Source organism: Camelus bactrianus, chromosome 25 (genome assembly GCF_048773025.1).
Source record: "Camelus bactrianus isolate YW-2024 breed Bactrian camel chromosome 25, ASM4877302v1, whole genome shotgun sequence".
Lineage (NCBI taxonomy): Eukaryota > Metazoa > Chordata > Mammalia > Artiodactyla > Camelidae > Camelus > Camelus bactrianus.
The window spans coordinates 30,054,528-30,080,865 of NC_133563.1; the positions used below are offsets into that span (position 1 = coordinate 30,054,528).

General features: G+C 42.1%; 1 protein-coding gene and 1 non-coding gene across 8 annotated transcripts in view; both read right to left on the reverse strand.

Annotated features, from left to right (window-relative positions):
* ASAP1 (ArfGAP with SH3 domain, ankyrin repeat and PH domain 1) overlaps positions 1 to 26,338 on the reverse strand; it is a 312,023-nt gene that overhangs the window by 92,792 nt on the left and 192,893 nt on the right. For all 7 annotated transcript variants that reach the window (XM_074353079.1, XM_074353081.1, XM_074353075.1 and 4 more), the window contains one exon: positions 13,392 to 13,537. In XM_074353079.1, coding sequence (XP_074209180.1) covers positions 13,392 to 13,537 — 146 coding nt within the window. The remainder of the gene's footprint in view (positions 1 to 13,391; positions 13,538 to 26,338) is intronic.
* On the reverse strand, positions 23,308 to 23,471 carry LOC123613573 (U1 spliceosomal RNA). The gene has a single exon (XR_006720943.1). It is a non-coding gene; the product is annotated as a U1 spliceosomal RNA (small nuclear RNA).

Below are 26,338 nucleotides of genomic sequence, written 5' to 3' on the forward strand. Positions count from 1 at the left end.
GTTTTTAGTCTTTTTTTCCCCTGTATTTTCTAAGTTTGCAACAATGAATTAGAATTATTTTTACCTTCAGTTATTAAAAAGAAATATGACACAGAAACACAAGAGGGCGATATAATCAACCAGCAACTTATTCTTCATTCAACTTATTTGATTACTATAAGATACAAACCAGATGGTGTGTATAAAAGTAAAAATGACTAATTAGATAGTGGATTTGGAGGGAAAAAGTTATAACTTCTCTAATAACACTAGGGAATTCGAGCTTTCTGCCCAGAATGACAATTCTGACTGGTGGTTCTCAAAGTGTGGTCCTTGGACCAACAGTGTCAGACCAGGTGGAAATTTATTAGAAACAAAATTTTCAATCTGATTAATCAGACTCTGAGGGTGGAGCCAAACACCCTTTGTTTAAACAAGTCCTCTAGGGAAGATGGATGCAAGGTCAAGTTTGGGCACTTGCTGCCTTAGCTGTTCAGAGTAGAAGAAAAACCAAAGTTCCGTTAGACAAGAAGGAGCTGCAGTCAGAGAGTGGAAATCACTTGTCTAAGGTCTAAGGCATGATGCCTATGAAGAAAGAGCAGAGGTGAGTGACTGCTCTGGGAGACCTGGGGAAGACCTAAGGAAAACTGGGCGCCAAACCGTACCCTTATGCTAAGGGCATCGGGAACTGGCAAGACTGAATTTAAGCAGAAAGCACAGTCTTACTGGAAGTTTTACAGTTTTACAGAGGAAACTGTGTAGGGTGTAGGAGTGTCAGGGAACATGAGAATTCCTTAATGTAAAATAATGCAATTATATTTTATCTAATTCAATTTAAGTAAATGATGGGTTAGATTTAACATCATCTCCTACATCAAGAAATGAAAGCACTATTTTTCTTTGCACTGATGTGAAGCACTTGACTCCTTCTGAGGATAATTATAAGAAAAGGGGAAGGATAGCTAGGATTTATAAGACCAAGGTAAATGAGAGAGCAAAAGGAAAAAAGCCTTGGCTTCAAAGAGTCATCCTGACCCTAAGAGTTTCTATGTTGTGCTTGAAATGATTAATCAGTTCATGATCAACTTTTAGATCTTTAATTTCATTTTCATGCATGTCATCTATAATTTGCTATGTTTAAACTAGAACAAAACCATGATGTAAGTGATATCAAACCACATTTTCCCTGCCTTCATTGAACATCTTTATCACACATGATACATGTTTTACAGCAACTTACTTTTACTTAGGAAGAACCCTCTTAACACAATTTAAAAATCTAATAAAATAAACATGTACAAGCACACAGGGCTTACCACGTACTGGGAGGACACTGTAATGCCTCACAGTAGGCATTTATTGTTTTCATTTAACTGATAACAAAACTGACGCATCTGCTGCTCTCTTTGCCTGGACTGCCCCACTCTGTCTGCTTGGCTCACACCTTCACCTTGTAAGACTCCACTTGATCCTCAGTGAATAATTTAGAAATCAAAGAATTTATCTAACTGGTGGCTGTGATATTTGCCATCAGCTGATATATTTCAAGGTCACCTGTGCAGAAAAAGAATCTCCTTACCTATTACGCCTGTGATGCCAAATGCTGCCAGGAAACTAAATAGAAGTTTTCTCTACTGGGGGAAGCAGAAAGCAGGAAGTTTTAAAACTCTGGCCCTGCACCCATGTCCATCTTTTCCTATAGAACAAATAGTGTCTTAGTGTAAACTACTGAAATATTCTGTATAAGGAGCCTCTTAAATGTAAGGTGACAGCCAAGCTTAACACAGAGCCTGGAACAGAGCGGATACTTAGTAAATGCTGGCCAAGTCAAGCCCACAATTTTAGAAAGTTTATTTTCTTTTCATTTTTAAAATACCGAAGTATTGATTTCACCCCACTCTTATATATCAGGTGCATCAACCAATGCCGAATGCTGTGTATGTTTCTGTTTAAGGAAAAGAGCCTGTGCAGGCCCGAGAGAAGAGTTTCACAAACATCTATCAATTATCTGAAGCTCAGGTCCAGGGCCTGTCCTCCAGGAAGCCTTTCTTGATACCCTTGCTCTCTGGATGAACGAGTGAGAGAACGGATAAGTGATCCAGCTTGGGAAACAGTTGTAACTGACCTTGAAGTCATGCTTCTCTGCCAGCCCTCTGAACTTTCCACTGCTTAACACAGCTGGGCAATAAGTCAATAAAAGGGCCGTTCATTTTTAGTGGAAGACGTAGTAAGCTACTAGTTCTCAACAGAAATCAATAGGCCACTTCTCCAGGTTGAAACCTAAAGGTACCAAAGGGAGGGCTTTGAGCTAAAATATAGAGGAAAAGTCTAAATAAGGAAACATATTGAGATTTGCAGATACTAATTAATATTTATAAAATAGATAAACAGCAAGTTCACACTGTAGAGCACAGGGAACTATGTCCAATATCTTGTGGTGAAAAAGAATTTGAAAATGAATACATGCATGTTCATGTGTGACTGAAGCATTGTGCTGCACACCAGAAATTGACACACTGTAAACTGACTATACTTCAGTTAAAAAAAAAAAAAATATATACACACATATACACCAAAAAAAACCCCTTAAAGTCCTTCGAAGTTATATACTGAAATATTAAGTAAGAAATAAATTCTAGAAGAGGAGATGTGAAATGGAAAAAAAATTAAAACAAGCAACAAATGAATGGATCACCTGATTCAGCAAAACATCTAAATGAGTGTTTCTCAAAGTGGGGCCACGGGAAGATCACGTTTCTTATACAATAAGAAAGTCTGTGGTCAAGCAAGTTAGGAAAGCACTGAGTTGGACAGGTCTCTTTCATTGCAGGGTGTCTCCAGCTTTCCATATACAAATGTGCAACTGTAAATCTCCAAGGGTATTATGTCGTGTTTTGCACTCTAGAACTCCCATCAAAGAACGAGGCATGGGATTTGCGCTTCAGGAAAAACCCTTAGGAAAGGTGCCTCACACTGATATTCCCGTTCCCAGGCAAGAGGGAACAGATGCACTGGGCCCAGCCTGGCCGCTGAGCAAGAGTGCACAGGGCGTGCACGGCTCAGACCCACCTGGCAGGTACAAGTGGAGCCCGAGAGCCAGCCATGCTCCCCTTGCTAATCCATGCTCCCCCGGGGCTGGCTGGTGTCAGCCCAGGAGAAGGTGCCCCGGCTGGGCTGTAGTGCCCGCCCATGAATCTGGGCTGGGGTGGGTGGCCCTGTCGGAGGGCTACAGAAAGTGGAGGTAAAGAGAAGCCACGTTCTGCAGAGAAAGCCAAAGCTAGTAAGACAGAACACTTAACGTGAAGCAGGTCGGCAGACTGGGAGACTCCAGATATGAGGCCTCGCCTGGGATGGCAGTGGGACGTCAAGGAAGAGAGGAAAAGGTCAAAGAAGTGTGTGTGAGGCTGAGTTTGGCAGAATTCTCTGAGCCAAGAAAGTATCTGCATTTGCTTTTCACGAGATTTGGGCCTAGAAGGAGCACTGGAGGGTTCTGGGACCAAGAGTGTGCAGACAGAAGGCTGCTAGTTATCTCAAAACAGTGTCTGCTTTACTCTCGCAACATCTATGCCGTTGCTCTGCTTGCTGTTCTTTAAATCAATACTTTGTACTGAAAAAAACTAAAAGTAAACTGTATGTTATGTCCACAAAAGGATGTCCACATCTTCTGAGAGAAAGTCAAGGGGGCTCTTATGGACTCTGGACTAGGCTGCCTGGGTTTGAAGGCTGCTTCCAGTATCTACTTAGCTCTCGGTGACTCAGTACTCTCAGCTGTTAAGTAAGGATGATTATGGTGACTACATGGCAGGGTCGATGTGAAGGCCAAAGGAGGCCTCATACAGATAAGGCAGAAACAGCAATACTCCATTTGCTCCCTTCTATTTCTGGTCCCCTGCAAGTGGGGCCAAGAACACAGCTTAAATCAAACAACTAACACATCAGGGAAAGCTGTGACAGGTCTTCATATGATTCTCCAGTTCTCCTCTTCCTCTGCGTGGCAAACCCTGCTGAGATGGGGGGGGGTGCTCCCTCTGCCTACATCTCTGAATTACTGCTGCTGTAGAGCAGATTCTGTCAGTAGACATGGGGACATGAGGAGGAAATAGACCTCCACTACGTTAAGCCGTGGAGATCGGGGGGTTAACTTATTACTGCAGCACACCGTCCCCTATCCTAGCTAATACAACATGCAAGGTGCTTAAAACCCTGCCTGACAGGTAGTAAGCACACTATAAATGCACGCTTCTGTTGTCAGTATTATATGTATAAACAGAAGTTAACCATTAAAACAATGAAAACTTTACCTGCCCGAAGACTTTGAGGGTGAGACCAGATCTATCTTTGTTCTTAAAAGAGATGCTGAAAAGCAAATGTTAGGGATGTCCTAAAGCATTCTGACATCAATCTGAGGCTTTCTCCTCCACACTCAGTCCTCTCTTCTGGCTCATGAACCTCTTTCCTCCAGCAAGGGCCAGTTCGTCTCTCCCTCCTTTTTCTTCTGTCCTCTCTCACAGAACCAGAGCTCTAAAACCTAAGTCTCTTTTAGCATCAAAATGCTGCTTTGTGAGTGGAATAACACTTGATAGCCACATAACCACAAACACACACTTTAAATGAAAAGTGTTATTCACTGTATATAAAATTCACAAGATGAAAACCAGTCCTACTTCAAACACATTATTTGAACTTCCTATTTAAGACATTTTTAATTGAAAATCCTTGAAATTCCGAAGAAAAAGAAAAAGAAACCATATTAAAATTCAGCCTGGGGAATAGCAGGGTTTCTGTATACTGGATGTATTTAAGACAAGGCACACCTGTATTGATGAATGTAGAATTCAAATCCTTATATATAGGGAACTATGGTTTAGTTATAAACTGTGAAATACTACATAGCCTATTAAAGTGATTTGGCAATTTTATTTGTATGGTCATGGAGAGCTAAACAAGTTTCTAAAAAAGTTTGCAAAATATATGTATAAAACAAGTTGTTTAAAAACAAAACAAAATAAAACAAAACTGCTTCAGTAGCAAAACCTGACCTTTCCTGACTTCACTTGGTTAGCTTGGTCTTGAACTGAGGTGTGACTCATAATTTACCCCACTTCATGTTAACTATTCACCTGAGAAGTCACTAGGGGGCACTAAGTAGTATATGGTACCCTGTCACCCTTCTGGAATCTGAAATTCTGAATCTGGAAGAAACATCTAACCCCAAGGACTCTGGATAAGAGTTTGTGGACTTGGGTAATACACACACACAAATACAAAAGCATGTATTTGTCTGTATGTATAAATTATTTCTCTCTGTGTATAAATCTATGAAATTGTGGCATAATATTAGTATTACATTAATAGTTACAAGTTGGAATTACACAATTATATTTGTTTTATTTAAAATTTTCCATATTGCTGAAGTTTTTATAGTGAACATGTACAACTTTAATAACAGAAGGGAAAAACAAAATCTCCTTCCTATCCACTCTCCCACCCACATGGTCAGATCTCATTTCACGAAACATCCCACATTACTAACTGGCAGTGAACCATCTCAGGACATGAGGGGATGTCTGGCAGATCAAATGCTGAAACTTTCCAATCATGGACTACCATTCTGCAAAACGATGAGGTTTTAAAAATGTATTCTATACTCCAGAGCACCCAGGGACTACCAATTTACTCCTAAGGATACCCATGCCCTCGACACCTTTCTGCTTCAAAGAACTTGAGAAATAATCTACTTGCTACAAATCTAGATCCAACTTGCACATTTCCAGCTATTCTCATACAAGGGGGAAGAAAAAAATCCTTAACCCAAACCACCATACGCTGCAGTCAGAGACTGCAAACAGGAAATGCTATGCAGCTGAAGAAATCTTTGCTTTGCTTCAAAGCTCTGAAGCAGTAACTGCTCTCTGTTACAGGAGGCTCAGCTCTCACGCAAGCTACGGAACTGTCCAAAGGCTCAGGGAAGAGAAGGAGTCAGAAACACAGAGCCCTGGCTGTACCAGAATCCTTCTGGGCACCCCTTACTATTTTAAAAGAGCCTTTACATGTATTTCTGAAACTACTGCTACTTTGGGGCTCTTGGGTAATGGTTTTCCTCTGCCCACAAGAATCTATTTCAATCCACCAATTACTCCCTTCCCGTCCCATTTCTGTGGTTTGGTAATTAAACGGATGCAATGCTCTGTTGACTCCTTAACTTCTTTGCCAGGATCACAGGAAGATGGCCTGACACTGGGTGCAGAGCGGACCCTGCACTGTGTAGCAAGTATTGACTTCACTTCACTGCTTTCCTTGTAATAGTTAAAAAAAAAAAAAAAAGACAACGTAATTTTGGTACTGTATATTTAATCAAATGAAAAACAAAAAATACTTAGTTAAAATTCAAGATCATCCTGGTTTTCCTCTTCTTTTTTCTTCCCTTACAAGGAAGCCTTTATCATTACTATATTAACTAAAGGGCATCTGAAGTGGAAGGAAGCAAATGTAAAAAGAGACATGGAAGCAAGAAACAGCCTGTGCTCAGGAACAACAAATAATCTGCTCTGGCTGGAGCTGACTTTGACTGGGAAGGCATCTTTTCAACTGGGGGATGAATTCAGACAGACTGGTAAGTCAACTAAAGAAATATTTCTAATGATTTTTTTAAAATGCTATTACCTATTAAGCACAGACTATGAACAAAACCTACAAAAGATAACTTCACAGGGAAGCCTACACACTTAAAACCTCACCACAAACATTAAAAACATTAACATCTATTAACAAAATAGATCACGTCCACGGTTCTCTGGTCTCTCACCACTAAGAGGCAGCATTCCCCAGACATATTCAAACATGATGAACAAATTCACTTCTGGGAGGAAACAGCTAATCACTTCAACCTCCGAAGAACAGTGACCACATTAAGGTCTTCAACGAGAGGGAAAAATTCCAAAGACAGAGAAAGGCTGGTTTAGAAAACCTGTATCAGTTAAAAGGAATAGGAAGTGGTCTGAAGGAGGAGCAGACAGGTGAGAGTTTGGTGTTTGCATTTGTTCTATTCTGAAATGTTTATGTAACAATAGATTACAATATATTATTAATGACTTCCCCAGCAATAGCTATATTATTAAAGACTTTCCCCAACTTTCTTTCTCTGATAATTTATATTTTTATTAACCTTACTATTTTGAAAAAAAATTAGACATGTAAAAAGTTGCAAAAATAGTACAGAGAAGTCCCTTGTACCCATAAACCTGCTTTTCCCAGCAGTAACATGTTAGATGTGCTGTAAACCACATCATCAAAACCTAGACATCAACACAGGCACAGCATGATCAACCAGGTTACAGAGCTTACCTAACACTCACCAGTTTCTGCATGCACTTTTTTTTTTGCATTTCTTTGTGTATATTCCTGTGAAATTTACCACACGTATAGCTACAGTACAATTACAGCTCAGTCAAGACAGAGAACTGGTCCATAACACAAAGGAACTCCCTTGAAATCGTCCTTTATAGTCACACACTTACCCCCTCTTTCAATTCCTGGTAACCACTGATCTGTTCTCTCTCTTTTGGATGACTTAGATTTTAATCAAAAAACTCCATAAATGGCAAGGTTATCTTGTTAAACATTACTGTTTTATGGAACTTCTTATTTTCACTTAAAGGTGTCAAAAGGCACAGTGGTATAAAGAACATGAATGTACCTGGGTAGTCCCACTGGACAGGAAAGTCTCTGATCTTCCTTCTGGCCGACTACCTACATTCCCAGGTGCTCACAGCAGCAGACATCTTGGCATTGGCTATCGCAATAGGGAAGGGACGAGGGCTGAACTGCCAGGGATGAGGAATCCATCACAGGGAATTCTTTCAAAAGTCATTCTCTAGAGCTTCCGAATCTGTAACTTGTCCCAACCAAGGAAAGTGCATATGGTCTAATGCCAACACTAAGTGAAATCCACAGAAATACAAAGTTGCTGAGGACATGTGATTTCATCTACATCAGGGTGGAGTCAGGGAGTGCTGAAAAGAGTACTAGAAAGAAAAATCTGAAATATCAGCAAAGGTTATCTCATTATAAACGAGAACCTGCAACTTTCTCTTTGTATTCTAAATTTTTCCCACTAAGCATGTATTCTTTTATAATAAGAAGAAAATACACCAATAAAGTCCCTGCAGTGGCCATTAATGCCACATTAGTATCAATATTAACATAGTCTACCAATATATCAAAAGTTCAGCGTATATGACGCAAGGACTTTGCAGTTTACACAGCTTCTTACATGGGTGGTAGGTCTGATCCTCACACAAGCAGCAGGGTAGGAAGGGAGGTACTCTCCTTCATTCCCCTAGAGAGGAAGTTCACGTTTATAAGTCAGGCAATGTTAACTCACTCAGTGGCAGGGCTGGACTTATAACAAAGCCATTGATTTCTGATGCCAGTGGTTCTGAAGGTCCCGAGAGGTCCCCAAGGTCAAAAGTATTTTTATAATAACACTAAGAGGTTTTATCTGACTTGTTCACTGTCTTGACATTTGCACTGATTGTGCAGAAGTCAAGGAGGTAAAACTGCTGATGATGCCTTCATGTGATGCAAGGCACTGGACTGGAGCCTCATGGTCGTGCTCTCACAGTTAGAAAAAAAAAAAGGCTATTTTCATTTAAGAACACCCATAATGAAATAAAAATGACTGATTTCATTATATACCAACCCTTGTGTACATCTTTTTCATATTCTGTTTGATGAAAGAGGAAGAAGCACAAGAAGTAATGAACTTCCAGGGCATAACAAAATACGATGGTTAGCTTGAGAAGAGGCATGTATGCAATTTTTTGAGTTGCAAGCTGAACTAGCTGGTTTTGTTAGTTTTTTTAGTGGAATATCATTTTTCTTTTCCTTGAAAGAATGTCTGACAAACTGTGGCACTGAGACTTGGGTATCTGGCAAACACTTTCTTGAAAATGAGCTACTTGTCATTACAAGGTAAACAAGTGACAGTATTTGTTGTTATCGATAAAACTGGAGCTTTCAGAGCAAAGTTAAAATTTTGGAAAACCTCTATCACCATGGGCTTGAGTTTCCAAATCCTTAAAGTTCATTTATATGGTTTCAGATTCACACTGCTACTAACTTTTAAGAAACCACCACTTGTAAAGTTTTGATGTAGTATCAAAGAAAAATACTGATAATTACCTGAAAAGGCTCTTAGAGTCTTTTTCTCTCTTCCCAATACACAGAACTGTACAAGGCTGTAACTTTTTGTCTACTTCAACCAAAGCGACTTAATGCAACAAAATGAATTAATACATTAAAACGTTAATTAATACATTAAAACGTTTACCAGTTTTAAATTCTAAGATAGTAAATATGGCTAGAAATAGTCCACAATAAACAAAAACTCTTTGGTATCCTCAATCATTTTTACAATTGGGGTCCTAACACCAAAAAATTTCAGAACTACTGGCTAACGGTCTTTCCATACAAAGTGTGTAATTCACTGATGAGGGCAATCAAAGAGGAAAAAGCAGAGAAGAAAGCACCTAGTAACCTAAAGACAAAAAGGACATGGAGGACGTGGACCTACTGGTACGGGTTCCAGTCATCACGTCAGAGTGGCCGTTAGCAGCCATGGTCTACAAAGGCAATGCCGTTACTTTGTAATTTGGGGAGGGGGGAGCATTGCTGAATTCACATGTGCATGATCTGTAGTCAGGGAACTCCCCTGAGCTCAAGCCCTAATTCCACGACTTCCCAGGCATATTATTTTCAGAAGATGTGATGCTCTGATCTGTAAAATGGGATATGACTATCCACATTTGCCATCACATGGGAACTGCCATAGAGATCAAGTGAGAAGATGTAAATAATGATAAAAGCTTGAATTTGTTAAACGAGTTCCATATGTCAGGCATTGTGCTTAGTGAGTCCGAACACTACCAAGAAACAGATACTACTAATTCTTTTTACAGGTAAGGAAATTAGCATCAGAGAAGTTAAGTGATTTGCCTTAGGCCAGAAAGCCAGTAAGCTGGGAGCTGGGATTCCGGGTCTGACTGAGATCAAAACCCATATTCCTCCTACTGCTTACACGTCACAGCCTCTCCCATCCTATACCATAAGGTAAAACAACTTTTTATAAAAACGATTTTCTAGTATGTGGAGAGCAAGGGCAGGAAGAAAAGCAAGCTCCTTTTTGTGCTGAACACTGGAATTTGACACAACATTGTAAAATGATTATAAATCAATAAAACATGTTAAAAAAAAAAAAGTTCCTTTAAATCTGGCTTGGTGCAGGACTGACGTGAGGTCACAGAGCCGTCAGCTACAACTGCAGTCCTCTGTGCGGTCCTCCGACGTTCGTTAGGTAAGAGTTAGAAGGTGGCTGATAAAAACCAGCCTCAGCCCACGTGACGTTAACACCAACATCTGTGCAGCTGGCAGGAGTTCTCACGTAACACCTCACTTGATCATCATACCTTCCTTAATCACTGAAAGTTTAGAAAAACAAACATCTAAATGGGGACTGAGTCACCAACCCTCCAGAAACTCCTGAACACAATACACGTGCAATACTGATCGCTTAGAAGTAACACAGATAACGGAAGTTTTCCCTTTCTAGAGTTAGTCAAAAGCAGAAAGCTAGACATGAATCCAAATCTACCCTTTCCTCTACCAAAAAAAGTAATAATTCATTTTAAAATATGAACTATTAAAGTTTGCATTATAAGCAATGTCTTAATTAGAAAATGACATTTTCCAGGATTTATCGTAGACATTTGGTATTTGCTGGATGGACTGAGGATACAAATGAGAAAATCTAAAAAATACCAAGGTACTTTCTTTTATCTTACTCTTTGAATTTCAACTATATCTAGTATTGCTTAATGTTTCCAGCTTTCAGTAGCCTAAGAGAATACAATTTTCGGGAATCTCTTGAGAAAAACAGGTTTCCATGGGGGTGCTCCCCTAAACTCGTCTGGGGCCTGCAGGTGCTACAGTCGACCCAGAACCCCTCCCTCCCTGAGGGACCTGGCGTCCTCTGCACCCGCTGCTCCAGGGCCAGGGTGTGGCCCTCTCAATCTGCCTGGTTTGCGCTTCCCTCTCCTGGCAAAACATAAAAAGGGAAGCAGCAAGCTGCTGACCGCTGTGGGGCTGTATAAACCCCTGGGACTGCCCATATTCAGTCAGAAGTGTTCCCTCAGTAACCAGCTACAGCACAAACCAATTGTCCTGTCTGCTCCCTCACTGGAAATGCCACCACCCTTTTTCAGGGGAAAATTGTTCTGTTTTTTTTTTTTTTTCTTCTAATTGATTGAAAAATCCTCCAACAATTTCTTTCAGATCTTTCTTAGACTTCTACTCCTTAAAACTCGGGGAGACATGGAAAGAGGAGCCTGCAGCCAGGGGTATGTTTAGGGGTTCTCTAGATCAGCACCTCTAGTTGGGGAAAGATGACAACCAGAACACGGGGTGACAGGGGAGGTACAGCGTCGTCTGGGAAAGACAGTGGCTTCAGAGACAGAATGCTGGGAATCCAGACGCGAACAGCATGCCTGGAACAAGTCACATAATCTCAACGTGCCTCAGTTTCCTCATCTGGATTAAAGGCATAATCACCACAAGATTCCTGTAAATTGCTAAGTGAGAACCCCACAGAGAGCACACTGCCGGGTTCATGAGAGCAAACGTAGGCAATGAATGACGCTCAAGCGGCCACTGACTTGTGTGGACGACGTAACTCCACACACAAATCCCCCTACTGAAGGAACCTACGGTGCAGGGACGTGCAGAAATGGACTGGCCAGGAAACGGGGAAGGGATGACTACTGACTTAAGCCTGATACATCTGATTTCCTGGAAACTAGAGGTTAGCAAGATATTCCCGCGAAAACGCCTGTCTCAGGAAAACACAACTTCCTCCCCGAGCCAGTGGGCTTTCACAGTTACGGCCAAAGCGAACTGTCAGTCTTGTTTCACTTCCTTTCCACCCACGAAAAGGCAGGCAGTACCCAGAGGAAGGAGAAATGGGAGGCCCCAACTGAATTAAAGAGATTTAAATAATCTAAGATTTATAGAAGTACCATGGGCTTGTCAAATAAACCCCAAAGTGTAGAAATCACATAAGTCCTAAGTTTAGAATTACCCTTTCTCGAGTTTCTGAAAAGAAGACATATTTCTATTTTCAACCTTTATTTTCTTTAAGATTTGTTGTCACTGTGTAAGACTAATTCAATGGTACAAACCACCAATTAGAATTAAGTTGTCAGGAAGACAGACACACACATACATATATTTATCTAGTGAGATACGAATAAAAAAAGAATATTCTGATTGGTCAAATAATTAGGTGAATTTACTACAGAAAGGTAGCTTTCATTTTCCAGCAGGGTGCATTCATCTGAAATCTAGCCATCTAGATTTGTGACAAAGAGTCTCACATAAGACCATGGATTGTCTATTTGATATGAGCAACCGACCCAGGGTCAAGACATCGTAAGCCTGAGTTCTGGATCTTCAAAGGAGGCTAAGATGCAATACTGAGAGACTGGGAGAGGAAGAGGAGGAAATAGCTCCTCTTCTTTGGGAAAAGGCCTATGAAAGTACAGCAAAGTTTTCCTTTGGCACTTTTCAACCTCCCTGTGCCCCTGTCTCTTGGGACTTAGGGGGAAAGAGACTTGATTAAATTAACTCGTGCATAAGTGTGGTGGTGGTGACGCTACACAGAATGAACCTCCCCTGGCATGAACAAAGAATAAGGACGAGGGAGGGAGGGAAGGTGGGGTACAATTTGGGGACGCCCAGACACCACCTGGCAAATGGGTCCTCCCAGCCCCACTCTGTGCCTGCCTCCCAGGGTCAGCACCTCTAGGGTCCCCAATTTCTAGGGATTCTTCCTGTCACTACTTCTGGAACCAGAGAGTCCCCAAATCTTAAAATCTTTTTCTTGGTAGAGGGTTAAAAAGATGTGGAGAGTTGGGAGAGGTTAATTATTTGTAAATCAAAGGCGAAAATGAATGATGGTTTTCATACAAGTGAAGGGTCACAGGTTATGCTCGACACAGAAGTCATCATCACTCTTTCAACTAATTGAAAGGCAAGAGCTGCTAAAATTTATCTAAAAACAAAAACAAAAACAAAGCGATGGGAGAATGTGGAAGAGAATTCAGGTTAACCAGTTTCTCTCAGAATCTAAAAACCTATCCTGTTACCAGCTGAGCCAGAGGTACAGATTCTAGGCATTTTACAATGTTATTTTCCTTAAATGCGACTAAGGACTGGAAAAGTTTTTTATTTTTACTTTATTTCATTTTTTGCCCCCCAGACTGAGGACTGGGGAGAGGATTATTACATTGTTCCCTTTATGATCTTACTACACTTTGATCAGGCTGTAATTTTAAAAAATCACTTAGGAAGTGGCTTACCAGATTTTTCAGCAGTGTGGACAGTTCCTTTGTAAGAGTCGAAAACTTGACAAAGGCGGTGCCAAGATCTGGGTTGTCTCGACTTAAAAAATTACTCCCAAACTTATCAAGAACTTGTGCATAGTTTTCTTCATTTTGTACATGATCTAAAAAAAGAAAAAGAGGAGTTGAGTTTGCCATAACAACGATTTACTCTGAACACTGATCACTAGAAACTCTCAAAAGGAAAGCAAAGAGAAACTGCATCAATTATTAACTGAACATGTCTGCAAGGTGGTTAGCAGCACACTGAGGGTTCTCACTCAATCAAAGGCGGTTTCCCCATTTCTATCAGAGCACTGAGTTCACTTATATCCCAATTAATCCACGGACTCCCCACACATTGAGGGGTCAAATTATCATCATGCTTCCAAGACATTAAGAGACTACGATGTTCAGCAAACAAGGAGAAAATTCTCCTTAGAAAATCAACCTTGGAATGCAAAAGAAACATCCACAGATTCTAATGTTTTTTTCTCTGCAATTAATCTAATTTCCTTTAATTTTTGTCTAAGCCCCAGGTCTGAGGAATAGCATTTGTAAGATGCTTCTTCACATATTAACTCCTGGTGCAAAATGTGCAGGTGTGGATCAGATGGACCTAGATTGCAAGATTGGTTTCACCACCTATGACGTTGCTACCTTTAGCTTTTTAACTTCCATGGCTACTATCCTAGCTGGCACACAGCAGTATTAACACTTGTGAATAAACTGCCCCACTCTGAGCTTCAGTTTTCTGATCCATGGGATGCAGACTAATATCTACCTTACAAGACTGCAGTGCTCATGAGCTGCAATAAAATATACGCAAGTTTCTCAACAGAATGAACACTTTATAAAGCAATGGTAATTCCCTCTTCGGAAGCACTTTCTCTGTTTGGCTTCCAGGATACCGCTCTCTCTTGACTGTCCTCGCACCTCATGGCAGCTCCTCACCAGTGTCTTTGCCGGCCCTTCATCTCCCTGACCTCAGTCTTTGGTCCTCTTCTCTTCCATGTCCATGCTCACTCTCATGGGCTCACACCAAACCTTATGGCTTTAAATGACTTCTATGAGCTGACAATTCCCAAACCGGTACCCCCAGCCCAGATCCAACCCTGAAATGTAGACATATATCAACCAACTGCCTGTTCAGCGTCTCCACTAAGATGCGCGATAACTATGCTCTGCCCCATTCTCCTCCTCCTGCAGTCTTCCATATCTCAGCGGGTTAAGGGCAAACACATTCTTGTAGTTGTTCAGGCTGAAACCCAGCAAGTCATACTTGAGTTTTCTTTCTCAGATCCCAGATGCAATCCACTGGCCTCGATCTTTAAAAATATATCCAAAATCTGACACTGTCTCCCCACCCACAAGGCTATCAACCTTTTGTAACATCACCTCTTGCCTGGATCACTGCAAAATTTCCTGCAAAGCTTCTTTGTCAAAGCTCATGTTCCCCTACAGTCTGTTTTCAGTATAGCAACCCAGTGTGATCCTGTTAAGTCATGGGAGACACTGCCACTCGTCACGGACACCCAGGTTCCCAATCCTTGCAGGCTTATGGAAAGGAGTACTGACGTCTCCACACCTTGAAGCAATAAGGCACTGACCAAGGAACTGTGAGTGGAGGTGGTGTGAATTTCAGCTCTGCACCTGTCTCCTCCTCTGCCATGGACTACAGGGAAGTGCGACTCTGTACGGAGGCCCACAGTGGATGTCTGATGTTTATTAAACAAATAAATGAACAAAAAAGTATCTATCAAAATCATACCTTTAAAGGCTTAATTCAAACATCAGCTCTTTCTTTTGAAAGCCTTCCTTTCGGTGGCAATGATCCTTCCTTGACCCTAATTCTCTGTATCTCTACTGCAGTATTTTCCACCATATCGTATCATATTCGTGTAAGTACAACTCTCCATACCCCCAGACCACGAGAGGCAGGGATTCCCTCTGGCTGACCTCTGCAGCCCCACCCAACAAACCCCACCGCATGTGTTTCAGTGAGCTCAGCCTAGGAAGCTAAGACTCAGTAACGAGCTGTTGACTTGGATTTGTCGATTTGTTTTTCAGGAATTTAAGCAGCATTCACTTCTTAAATCTCCTAGGCTGTTCAATAATTGAGATGAAATTTAGAAATATTTCACTCTCAAACACACCCTCAGTAACTGCATGGGAGCAATGGGCACCACGAAACAGCACGAGCTGGGACTGGGGGACGTCCTGGAAGGGGGTCTAAACACGACGAAGGAAACAAGCATCACGACGCACAGTGAAACGAAACGAGGCCCCAGCAGCCTTCTCATCATCACCACATTAAAAATGCATGGTGCCCACAGGGTATGTCAGCATTTCAGGCTGAGATATTAAAAAAAGATAAAACACAGCTCTGGTTACTGCCTAGGTTCACTCAGAGAATCGGCTCAGAGAAACACAAAGGCCGCATCAGCTGCACAGACAGGATGCACATGTCTGATCTCCCTCTAAGCTGGAGCCACCCCTGATACCCTCTGTCTGAGGCCAAAGAGCCTCACCTCGCCCCTGAGCATCCCACTCCACCTGACACCCCTTTCCGCTTCTGGAGGCCAGCAAGAAAGGGCTCAGCCGCCTGCTTCACTGCTCTCCTGGGAAGGGTCTCAGAGGTAAAACCTAGGTGGCAGGCTTGCTTTCTTTGTCTGAAATTATGAAATATTTCAGATGATACAAATCAAAATCATTAGTTAACAAAATACCCATGTGCCCACCGACCAATTAAGAAATAAAATACTGCAGAATACTTCCTCTCTCCCGCACCTTGTCCCCCTACCCAACCCCAATCTCCTCCCTCCCACCCTCCCTAGACACAGCCACGACCCTGAATTTGGATTTTCACACAGGAGTCAGAAAGTATTATGAGAAGCTCTCAGTTTGACAGACCCATCAAAAAATAAGATGGACTTGGCCAAGGCAGAGAGGGGTCCACCGGAAGTTGGTCGAGAACCTTCTCTGACCCAATTTTCACAGAGTTCTGGACTCTGCAAGGGAAGAATTATGCTTACTGGGCAGATGAAACAAAAAAATGTGAGGTGAGAGAGGCAGAAGGTGAGCCTGGATAAGTACAGACCAGATCGTGGGTCCTCTATGTGTGTGTGCGTGTGCGTGTGTGTATATATATGTATGTACACACACATTCATACATATACATGTAAATTCCGGGGTTTAGGGAAGGAGAGGGAACTAAAGGCTCTGGCTGGGGGAGCACTGTCACAGGCCGGGATGGGACTGGGGAGAAAAAAAAAAACAGCCTCAGGACATGTCAGACAGCAGGACAAGCTCTGTCTCTGCTCTACCCCAGTGCTTGATAGCTTTTGGGAAGCTGGTAAAGTAGGGGCTGGTGAAGCAGGTGAGGACAGAGATTGAAGGAAAGATAAAATGAAAGAAAAAAAATAGGGTGAGGGAGAAATATGATTCATCCATTATAGGGACCCATGCTTTTCCGATACTTGCAGGGAAATTCTGGCATCCAGGGTACTGTTGCAGAATGCAAGATAATTCTAAGAGCTGAGTGACTTCTTTCAGCTCTGATAAAAGAACAAAATAATACAGTTTACCAGCTGGACCAGAAAGGGCCACTTAGTCAGGATTTCACCTGCTGGCATTTCTGCTGAGAGACGACTTAACATACACGAATCACCTTGCATGTTCCACATGGCTCGAAAGGGCCTTTACCTACATCCCAGCACTCAGTCGCCACAGCGATGCCTAAGTGGTGATTTATTACTCCAGGAGTAACATTGCTAATAGCTGGGCCGCTGAGCCTCAATCCACACCAGCCCCTGCGCTCAGCACTTCACGCACAGCACTTCACGCACAGCACTTCAAGTCTATGAGGTAAGTACTGTTATCATCCTCATTGCGTAGACACAAAAATATATGCTCCGAGGTCAAACAACTCATAAGTAAGGGAACTTAAATGAGAGATTTTAAATCTCAGAGCTGGGGACTTTTCTCCATGTCTTAAAGTGGGACAGACCCAGGTTCAAATCTCAAGTCTATCGCATACATTCTGTGGTGCACTGATCAAGCAACTTTACCTTTTTCTAAACCTCATTCCCATCTGTGAAATGGAGGTAATAATGGTACTGACCTCACAGAGGTATCGTGGAGATTAAATAAGACCCTGTATGGCATACGATCAGATTTTTATGACGACAAGGACCACACGATGGTGACCACAGCAAGACACCCATCCTGGGCCAGGAGGCAGGGGCTTCCAACAATACTCTGAAATCAATGCTTGCACTCGAGGTTTACATTCCTAGAGGCTGGCACTAACAAGGGCCTTGGGGATACATTAAAATTCAATATTCTTTGTAAAATACCTAGTATACCTGTCCAGTGAGGCCCCCCGCAGAATCTTCAGAGGCACAGCAGTCACGGTACAGGTCTTTCTCTCAGGGGCGTTTGCCTAACTGTCACCTGTTAGACCTTAAAGCTGGGAAACTCACAAACCCTTCCGACTGGGGCGCCAACCCCACCTTTGATTCTCTGTCTCTGCAATTACTGCTGCCATTTACTGAGCACCAACTGTGTCGCTGGATCCATCACAGAGAACATCCCCAAGCTCCAAGTCAGTGGTTTTATAGGCAAGAAAAGTGAAACTCAATGATGAAGCCAGATTAGGACCCAGCTTTGCTTGATTCCAAACCCCTTCCTTTCTCACTGACAGACTCAGGAAGGACCATCACGGACCTCAGAATGTGGGTCACAAATATCCATTTGGAATCTACTGTGTGAAAGGCTTAATGATAAACACTAAGGAAAAAAGGCAAGTAAGACAGACTTCCTGTCCCATAATAATGACAATGATATAATTATAATGATGATAACTATTAATAGTTATTAACTGCAATAATAATAATAGCTAATTATAGTTTAAATTTTTGATGATTCAATGTGCCAGGAACTGTGCTAGGTATTTTTCCTGAGAATTCAATGCTCACAAGAACATGCTGGCATTATCCCCTTTTTATAGTTGCGAAACTGGTTTAGAGAGGGCAGAAGCTGCCTAAGGTCACGTGCTGACCGCCGAGCCTGTGCTCCTAGCCAGTGCGCTTACCTAAGTGTGGGAGCCCCTAGAAATCATCTGATTTGAGTCAGATGTCAAGTGATTGGAGGACCTGAAGATCCAGGTCTTGGCTCCAGCCTCCTCCGTATGACCCTGGTCCAGGCGACTGTGGCTCTTAGAGGCCTTCATCTGTAAAGCAGGTCTAATAATACCTGCTCAGCCTGCTCCAGGAGGCTGACTGCTAAGAGGTAAAGATGTCATTATTGATGTGAAAGCTCTTTTGGGAAAACAGCAGCAGCAGTAACAACGGAGAATAGAGAACCACAAAGCATTACTTCCATTTAATGCGTAGAAGGCCTGGAAGGCACGCATCATAAATCTCCCCTAAAGAGCAGCCCCAGCGTGACCAGCACAGTGAACCTAATGTTCACTGAGGCATCGCCCTGGGTGGGGCAGAAATGCGGCTCTGAACTTCCCTCTGGTCTGGCCTGGCCATGTGCGACCTTGGAAAAGGCAAGGTCTAACTTTTCTGGCCTCAACTTCATATGTGAAATCCGACAGATGACATCTAGAAAGTACATGGCAAGTCTCTAAAATATCTTTAATTTCATTCACCCTGAGACCAAGAGCTGAAGTTCTGATGTGATGGACATTCAAAGAGAATCTCAACATCACAGTGATTTTGTTTATGTTTTTGTTTTTGTTTTGTTTTGTTTTTTGGAGGGCTCCAGGATACATAGGACAACTGTGGACCAAATCCCAGGTCTCCCATTTATCAGGAGTGGACCGAGGGCAATTTCCATATCATCTCTGACCCTGCTTTCCTAACTGCAGTAATGCCTACCTGAGAGAGTTATCAAGTGAAATGGATGAGAAAAGCCTATAAAGTGCTTCAGCCAGGCCCTGACCTATGCTGGGTGTTTATGAAACAGGAGGTACCATCCCTCACTCCAAAGCAAGTCTTACTTCCTTAGCTCACCACACTCTCTTTCCTGGGAGTGCAGCTTCTATTCCGGGATCTTTCTGCAACTTACTTTACATGCCAAGAGTCCACAGCAACTTGTTTTTATCATTTCACTTTCGTAATATTAGAAAAATCTTCAGGAGGATAGAATACATGCACCGTCATACCACGATCATTCAACCAGGCCAAAGTTCTCCAGTCCACCAAGCTTCATCACAGTTTCAGCCTACTCTGCCTCTTTCAAGGTCAAATGCAAGTGTGACCTCCCAGGCAAGCTTGTCATTCACTCTCTCCTCAATCGCTTGCAATGCTCAGGTGCCCAGATTTACCTAATCTGTTGTTGTCTACCCACTTCCCAGCGCTGGGCCTGGCACATAGTTAGTGCTCAGTATTGCACGTAGTGAATTCTCCTGGAACAAGTCTTCTTTCTTCCTTCAAAAAAGACTCAGCCTGGGCCATGTGCCAGGGATGAAAATACAATGAGCTATAACTGCAATAATAAAGCCATGTAACGCATGTCATAAATCACAGTGCTGGCAGAGAGGGGGAAGTGACAAATTCTTTACTCTATCTGTAGCACAAATCGCACTTTTGTAAATTTAATTCCACTTGTTTTTAAAATTACAAAAATAATTCATATACTACTACACAGATGTATAAAGATTACTATTTCCTCTTCTCCAATCCTATTTCCTTAAAATAAGCAAAGTTAATAGTCTGGAGTGTAAACTTTCTCTATGCTTAAAAAATACACACACGTAAGAATTTTCTCCACTTTTCTCACTTTTAAAAAAACCAAATGTGGTATTGGATGTAAGACTCCACGGCTTGCTTTTTTCCTACTGAATAAAGATCAAGATATTTGATATAATTAAATCTAATTATTTTAACTGTGACTATATTCCATAATAAGCCCTACCATAATTTACATAACTATCCCCCTACTGAGAAACTTCTAATTTTTGCCACTGGAAACTAATGCAGCAATAAATATTCTTACACACAAGCTCTTACGTGCTGTTACTTTAGCTCTGGAAGGATATATTCACAAAAGCAGAATGGCTGAAGAATAGGGCATACATTTCAGATTTTAACTAATATTACCACGTTCAAAAAAAAAAAATTGCCATGTGCCTTTCCGAAGAGGCTGGTTGTAGCAACCACAACCTGAACGGCAATGCAGATATAAAACGGTCTGTTTCTCTATCAACTCACCACATGTCATTATTCTTTTTAATTCCTGCCACATGGATGTGAAAAACTTGAATACGGTAAACCTGAGTACCTTTCTGTACTTTACTGTCCATTCGCGTTTCCTTTTCGCCTATTTCCCCACGTACCCTAGTTTCCCACTGCTTGTCTTTTTCCTGTTTGTAAGAAAACTGTCTTGCATGAGGGATGGCAATCTTTTGTAATATTTGTCACAAATATTTTCTCCCATTTGTCTTTAAAAAAAATTTTTTTGGGGGGAGGTAATGAAGTTTATTTATTTAATTTATTTTTTAGAGGAGGTACCGGGGATTGAATCCAGGACTTCATGCATGTTAAGCACGCACTCTATCACATGAGCTATAACTTCCCCCTTCTCATTTGTCTTTTAACTTTCTTTATGGTGTCCTTTGTCATACAGAACTTCTGAAATTTCATGTAGTCAAATATACCAATCTTTACCCAAAAGACGTTTGGGTTTCCTGCCTTGCTTATGCTCCTAAAAACCTTCTAATACTCGGCATTTTTTCTAAACATATAAATCTTTAATCCAATGCAATATATTTATTCATACAGCACGAAGAAGGGCTCTAATGTTATTTAAAATGTCCTAAAACCTTCTAATATTTAGTTCAGTTTTACTCTTTTAATATTTAAATACTTAATCCATCAGCAATGGATGTAGTCATATGTCATGAGGAAGAGTTCTGACTTTCCTCTCCTCTGTATGAAAATACATTGTTTATTTAACACAGCCTGTCATAGGCACCCATTTAATATCCGATAAATAAATGAATACATGGCAAAACTTGGATGGAGCAGGTTAGGTTTCACAAAAGATGGGAACTGAGTAGCAACCTGAAGAACGAACAGCTGGTTAGCAAGCAGATTGGGGTAATGCCCGTTCCAGGTAGGAGGCAAGAGCCTACCACAGAGGCACCGTCAAGTACCCAGGGATTAAGAAGCTAGTGCCTGCTTAAGTGTGGAGAGACACGGCGTAACTAACACAGGGCCTTGGGTCTCTCTAGAGCTCACTGTCTTCAGTCTAGAACCAGGGATGCTGAGTTTAAAAGCACTGCCCTCCATCCCTGTTCATGGTCAGACTAGTGCTCAGATCCCCTTTCCCACGCCAATCCATGAAGCCAAACATCCATCTTGTAAATTTGAAAACAACCTGTTTTAATTTTATAGACACCATGTCATTGGGGGATGAAGGCTGGATTTATGAGTCCAAAGTCTGTATTTTCTGACATATAACATTCTCCAGTTCAGAGAGAATTTCCACTTGATTATGAGCAGTTCTTTCATATCCCTGGGCCCCAGTTTCCCCACCTGCTCCCACCGCCACCTCCTGCACAAATCTATTGTTACGATTAAAGGCAACATCCTTGGAGGCAGAAAGCCCTTTGTACATTTTTTTTAAAATTGTCTTTCTCCATACCACTTTGGATGATTGATTCCTCTGATTTTTCAAGGTCATTTTGAATTTGGATTTGTTCCTTCAAAGTTCTAGCCAAGCTTCTGCAAGAATGTGATCCAGCCCCTGGGGTGTTATCTGGAAACTCAGCGGGCAGACTCCCATTTCTGCAGCACTGACAAATCCATTAACTAACAGGGCCTGAGAAAGGATGCCTGCAGAGTTCCACGGGGCTATTACTCAGCATTTAAAACGGCACTTGAACATCACTCCATTATGGCAGAAGCAGAAATGTTCTCTCTTCTGGCTCCATTATTCAGGCTTCCTAGCTGCCAGATAAAACACACATCACACTTCGGTTTGCTGACGGCTCTCAAGGTAATTTTAATGCTTTGGGATCTGGTCCCTAAGAAGAGCTAGAAAAGAGACAACCAACTCCTTTCCTCCCCCAGTGTCCCACAGCATGAGCGCCCATCGTCTAACAGAGCCGAGCTTTCTCAGAAACAGGTGTACTTCAGGAAATACGGCTCCACATTTTACGATTAATTCATAAACTTTCATCATGCATCCGCACTGAGACACAAAGGTTATTTAGGCCACTGGGTTTGTGGCCTTGGGTGCATCTCGTAGTCCTTCATGGCTTTAGTTTCTTGATTTATAAGTTATGTGGAAAATAATCAGAGAGAAAATAAAACCTCAAGACCCCAGGAGGGGCAGGCCTGGCAGATGGGGTAGCCTATAGGCTAGCCTGAGCACATACCCTCTGGACCGGTGCTCCCAAGACTATTTCTGATCATCCATCCTCATCATTAAAACATTTTTAAGCATATATTTCCAATCAATGCTTATGTATGTAACCATTCATTTATGTATTAATCACACATATATATTATGTGCTAACATACTATTTATATCAATCAATGGTTCTGATCTCAATTTCAAGGGCACCAAAAGCCCCTAAAACTGACTGAAAAATTCTGTCTTGCAAGTTTTTTTTTTTTTTTTAAATTCAGAGAAGGTTCACTTTTTCCCTCACGTTAAAAGGGATCTACAACCTGAGACCGGTCAGAGTCACAGAAGAAAAGTGAGCTGAATCTAAAGACCAGGCTTCTTGCTTTCGATGGGTGCAGAGTACAGTGAGGTCGAGGGAGGCAACAGCACATGACTACAGAAGAGATCGAAAGGTCACTGGGGAAAGGCATCAACTCCCCTTAGGGTGTGACTATGCACTTTAGGTTGCAAAAGAATTTTTTTTTAAATAGAGAGGAAAGCACGAACGCAGTCCCTTACTACTGCAAATCATGCACTTGAGAGCCCCCAGCTTGGGGAAACTGCAGGGCTCAGCACATCCGGGGTGCAATGGATGAGCCTCGCCCTGGGAAAACCACCTTGGCCATCATGGTGTCTCCCCTGCCAGGTAAGCCTGCTGCAAAGGAGTCTTCCTCTCATTTTATAACCACTAACTCTTTCATAAATAGACATGGTAAAGATCATCTTCTCTGTTTCATAGATAAGAAAATGAGGTCCTGAGAAATGAAGGGACTTGCTAAGAAATGTAAGCGACTTCTGCCTAGGGCAGAGGTCACATCCCAGTTCTCCTGCTCCGGGGCCACTGCTCTCCCCCAACTCCTCACCAGGCACGCAGCACAGAACACCCCCAAACACAACAGTCACACAGGCATCTCCACTCGGAACTCCTGGAAAAAGGCCTCTCCCTGAGGGAGGACAACAGACAAGCAGGAGGAAGGCTGTGGAGGGACACGTGCGGATGTCACTGCAGTGTGCCATGTGTGATGGAGAATGCACACAACGAGAAAGAGTTTAAACAGAAACCCAGCAGATTTGTATTTTCTTTTCTATCAAACATGTTCATACACATTATACTTCCACAGTGAGAAAAAAATCTAAACCGAAAATGCCATTAAAAAAAATCAGCCCCAGGTGTTCCAGGGTAGCAGTGCCCTGCAATTCTCCACAGAGAAAAAGTGTATGTGTGATCAATTATCTGAGATGGGAAAGAATATCCTTCTGCTGTCTGTGAATGCAAGCGACAAACCGTCCATGCAAGTCATCCTCTGACAGCCCCCGAGTGTTCTGTCCTACGGGACTGATGCTCCGCGAACACTTCAGAATCAATAGCAACTTGCTTGATTTCCATACCCAAACAGGGCATCAGAAAAATCAATAAGTAGTTATCTTTCTGGGCTAAAGACTCCACTGGAAAGTCCCTCCAGTCCTGGAAACAAATACTTTAGAATTCTTGCCCACACCCAAAGCCACAAATGCAACTCAACACACACACAACTGCTTCCAAGGGGTTATCACAGAGCACGGTCGCCTTTGCGTGAAGAACCGTGATGGAGCTGCTTCACATGTGATAGTCCAGGTGGTGGGAGAGCATGTGCCAAAGAGGAATGGTTTAGGCAAACCTGGAGAGAATATCATGCACAGAAAAAAACCCAAAGACCCTGGTTTTCCTCCAGACCCTGCAACAGTTTAAGTGAAACGTCTTTATACAGGAAAAAGTAATCTGAATTTGCTGAGGTATAAGTCATCCAAGTCAAAATGCAGTTTGCAGTAAGAGGCAGCGAGGTACAGGCAGGCTACAGAACCCTGACTGAAACTGTCAAGGAGGGTCTGCTCAAAGGAGGAAGGTGCTCCTGAAGGAAAACTATAGCTCGTCGCTAACCTGAATCTTTAAATGCTAAAGAGGATTAGTAGAGAAGGACGGAAAAACCACGAATGGGGTTACACATCTGTGCCTTTACCTGATGCGATTTAACTTAGTAAATCTGAAAGAACAAGACAGAGAGAGAAAAACAACGTAAGAAGCACCAGGGCCCCCATTCCTCTCAATAAGCATGTGTCCCGGGGGCAGGAGGACTGATGCCACCTGCTCTTTCTTCACCTGCTCAAAGAGGGAGCCTCTCCCTGGGCTAAAAGTGACTGGCTTAAAGATGTGTGTGTGTGTGTGTGTGTGTGTGTGTGTGTGTGTGTGTGTGTACACCTGTGTGTGTACCTGTGTGTGTACCTGTGTGTGTGTGTGTGTATCTGTGTGTGTGTTAAACAGCAGGGCTCCTAAAGGAACGCCAGTACTTTGCAAAAACATCAAAGGAGTTGCGATTTAAAGGTACTTTATAGGCCATCCAAAGATTTTCAAGGCTTATTTTGACCCCATGGGTTACTTTCTATTTACCCAGACCTTAAAACTTAACCTCAAATAAAGCATGACTGTAGGTAAATACATTTTACTTTGCAATAAACTGAGTTCAAGAGTGCAGAAATCACTGCTTATCCTGTTCATCCTATTACTCACTCCCCTCTCTGGCACTTAATAGTTTTGACTGAATAAATGAAATCCCAATTTTTAACTCCACTAACCTGAGCTGAAGTTATACCCCTCTTAAGTCATTTGTCATATACCATCATATATTAATTATTTATGCAAGTCCAATTGCCCTAAAGCATAGTAACCTCCTGTGAGCCAACAGTGTTGTCAATTCCTTACAGCTATATGCTCAAGAAGTGCTTAATAAATTAATTACTCGTATATAATTTTAATAATCAAAGGTCTGTAGCTGATAACTTGACAGAGTAATTTGTGCTACAACAAGGCTCCTGTCAGTAACAATGAAAAATGATGGACAAAATATAAAAAAACCATTTGAAGCCACTGGAGAGGAAACAAAAATATGAAGAAACAGGAGGGGATATTATCCTTCAAGGAAGGGAACTGCTCTGGGGAAGACCACATTTAACTGAAGGCAGACTTCGGTCCATGCTGAGCAAGGAGTACAGAACTTCAGCAGCAAGTGGCCTGTTACTGAGCTGAGGTGCCAAAGGTCAGAGTTCAAGATTGCATTAGCAGCTGGAAATTAATGGGGGGGGGGATTTTAGAAAGGAGGAAGTCACAGAAAGGAGAACCCTCAAATCTGTATATAGTCTCCCTTCAAATCCTTGACTGACCTTGAACTGCACATGCATGAATGATAAGCCCAGTGGAAAACGACATCTTAGAGCCGAGCAGATTTCAGCCACTTCCCAATGCCGAGAAAGTATGAATTCAAGACGCACAAAGTTGGCAGGGCTTGGTAAACACTTTAGGCTGAAACCCCAAGGTCCATGCCTTCGGACTAAGGGCTATATTCCAGGAGTAGGGGCAAAACTAAAACTCACCCTAAGAAAAAGTTTTACAGGATCAAGGTGATGGTGATCACTAGCAATTTAACAATGTACTTTTAAAACACACTTCACAGAAGAAGAACAGAATCCGGAGTCTCTACAACATGCAA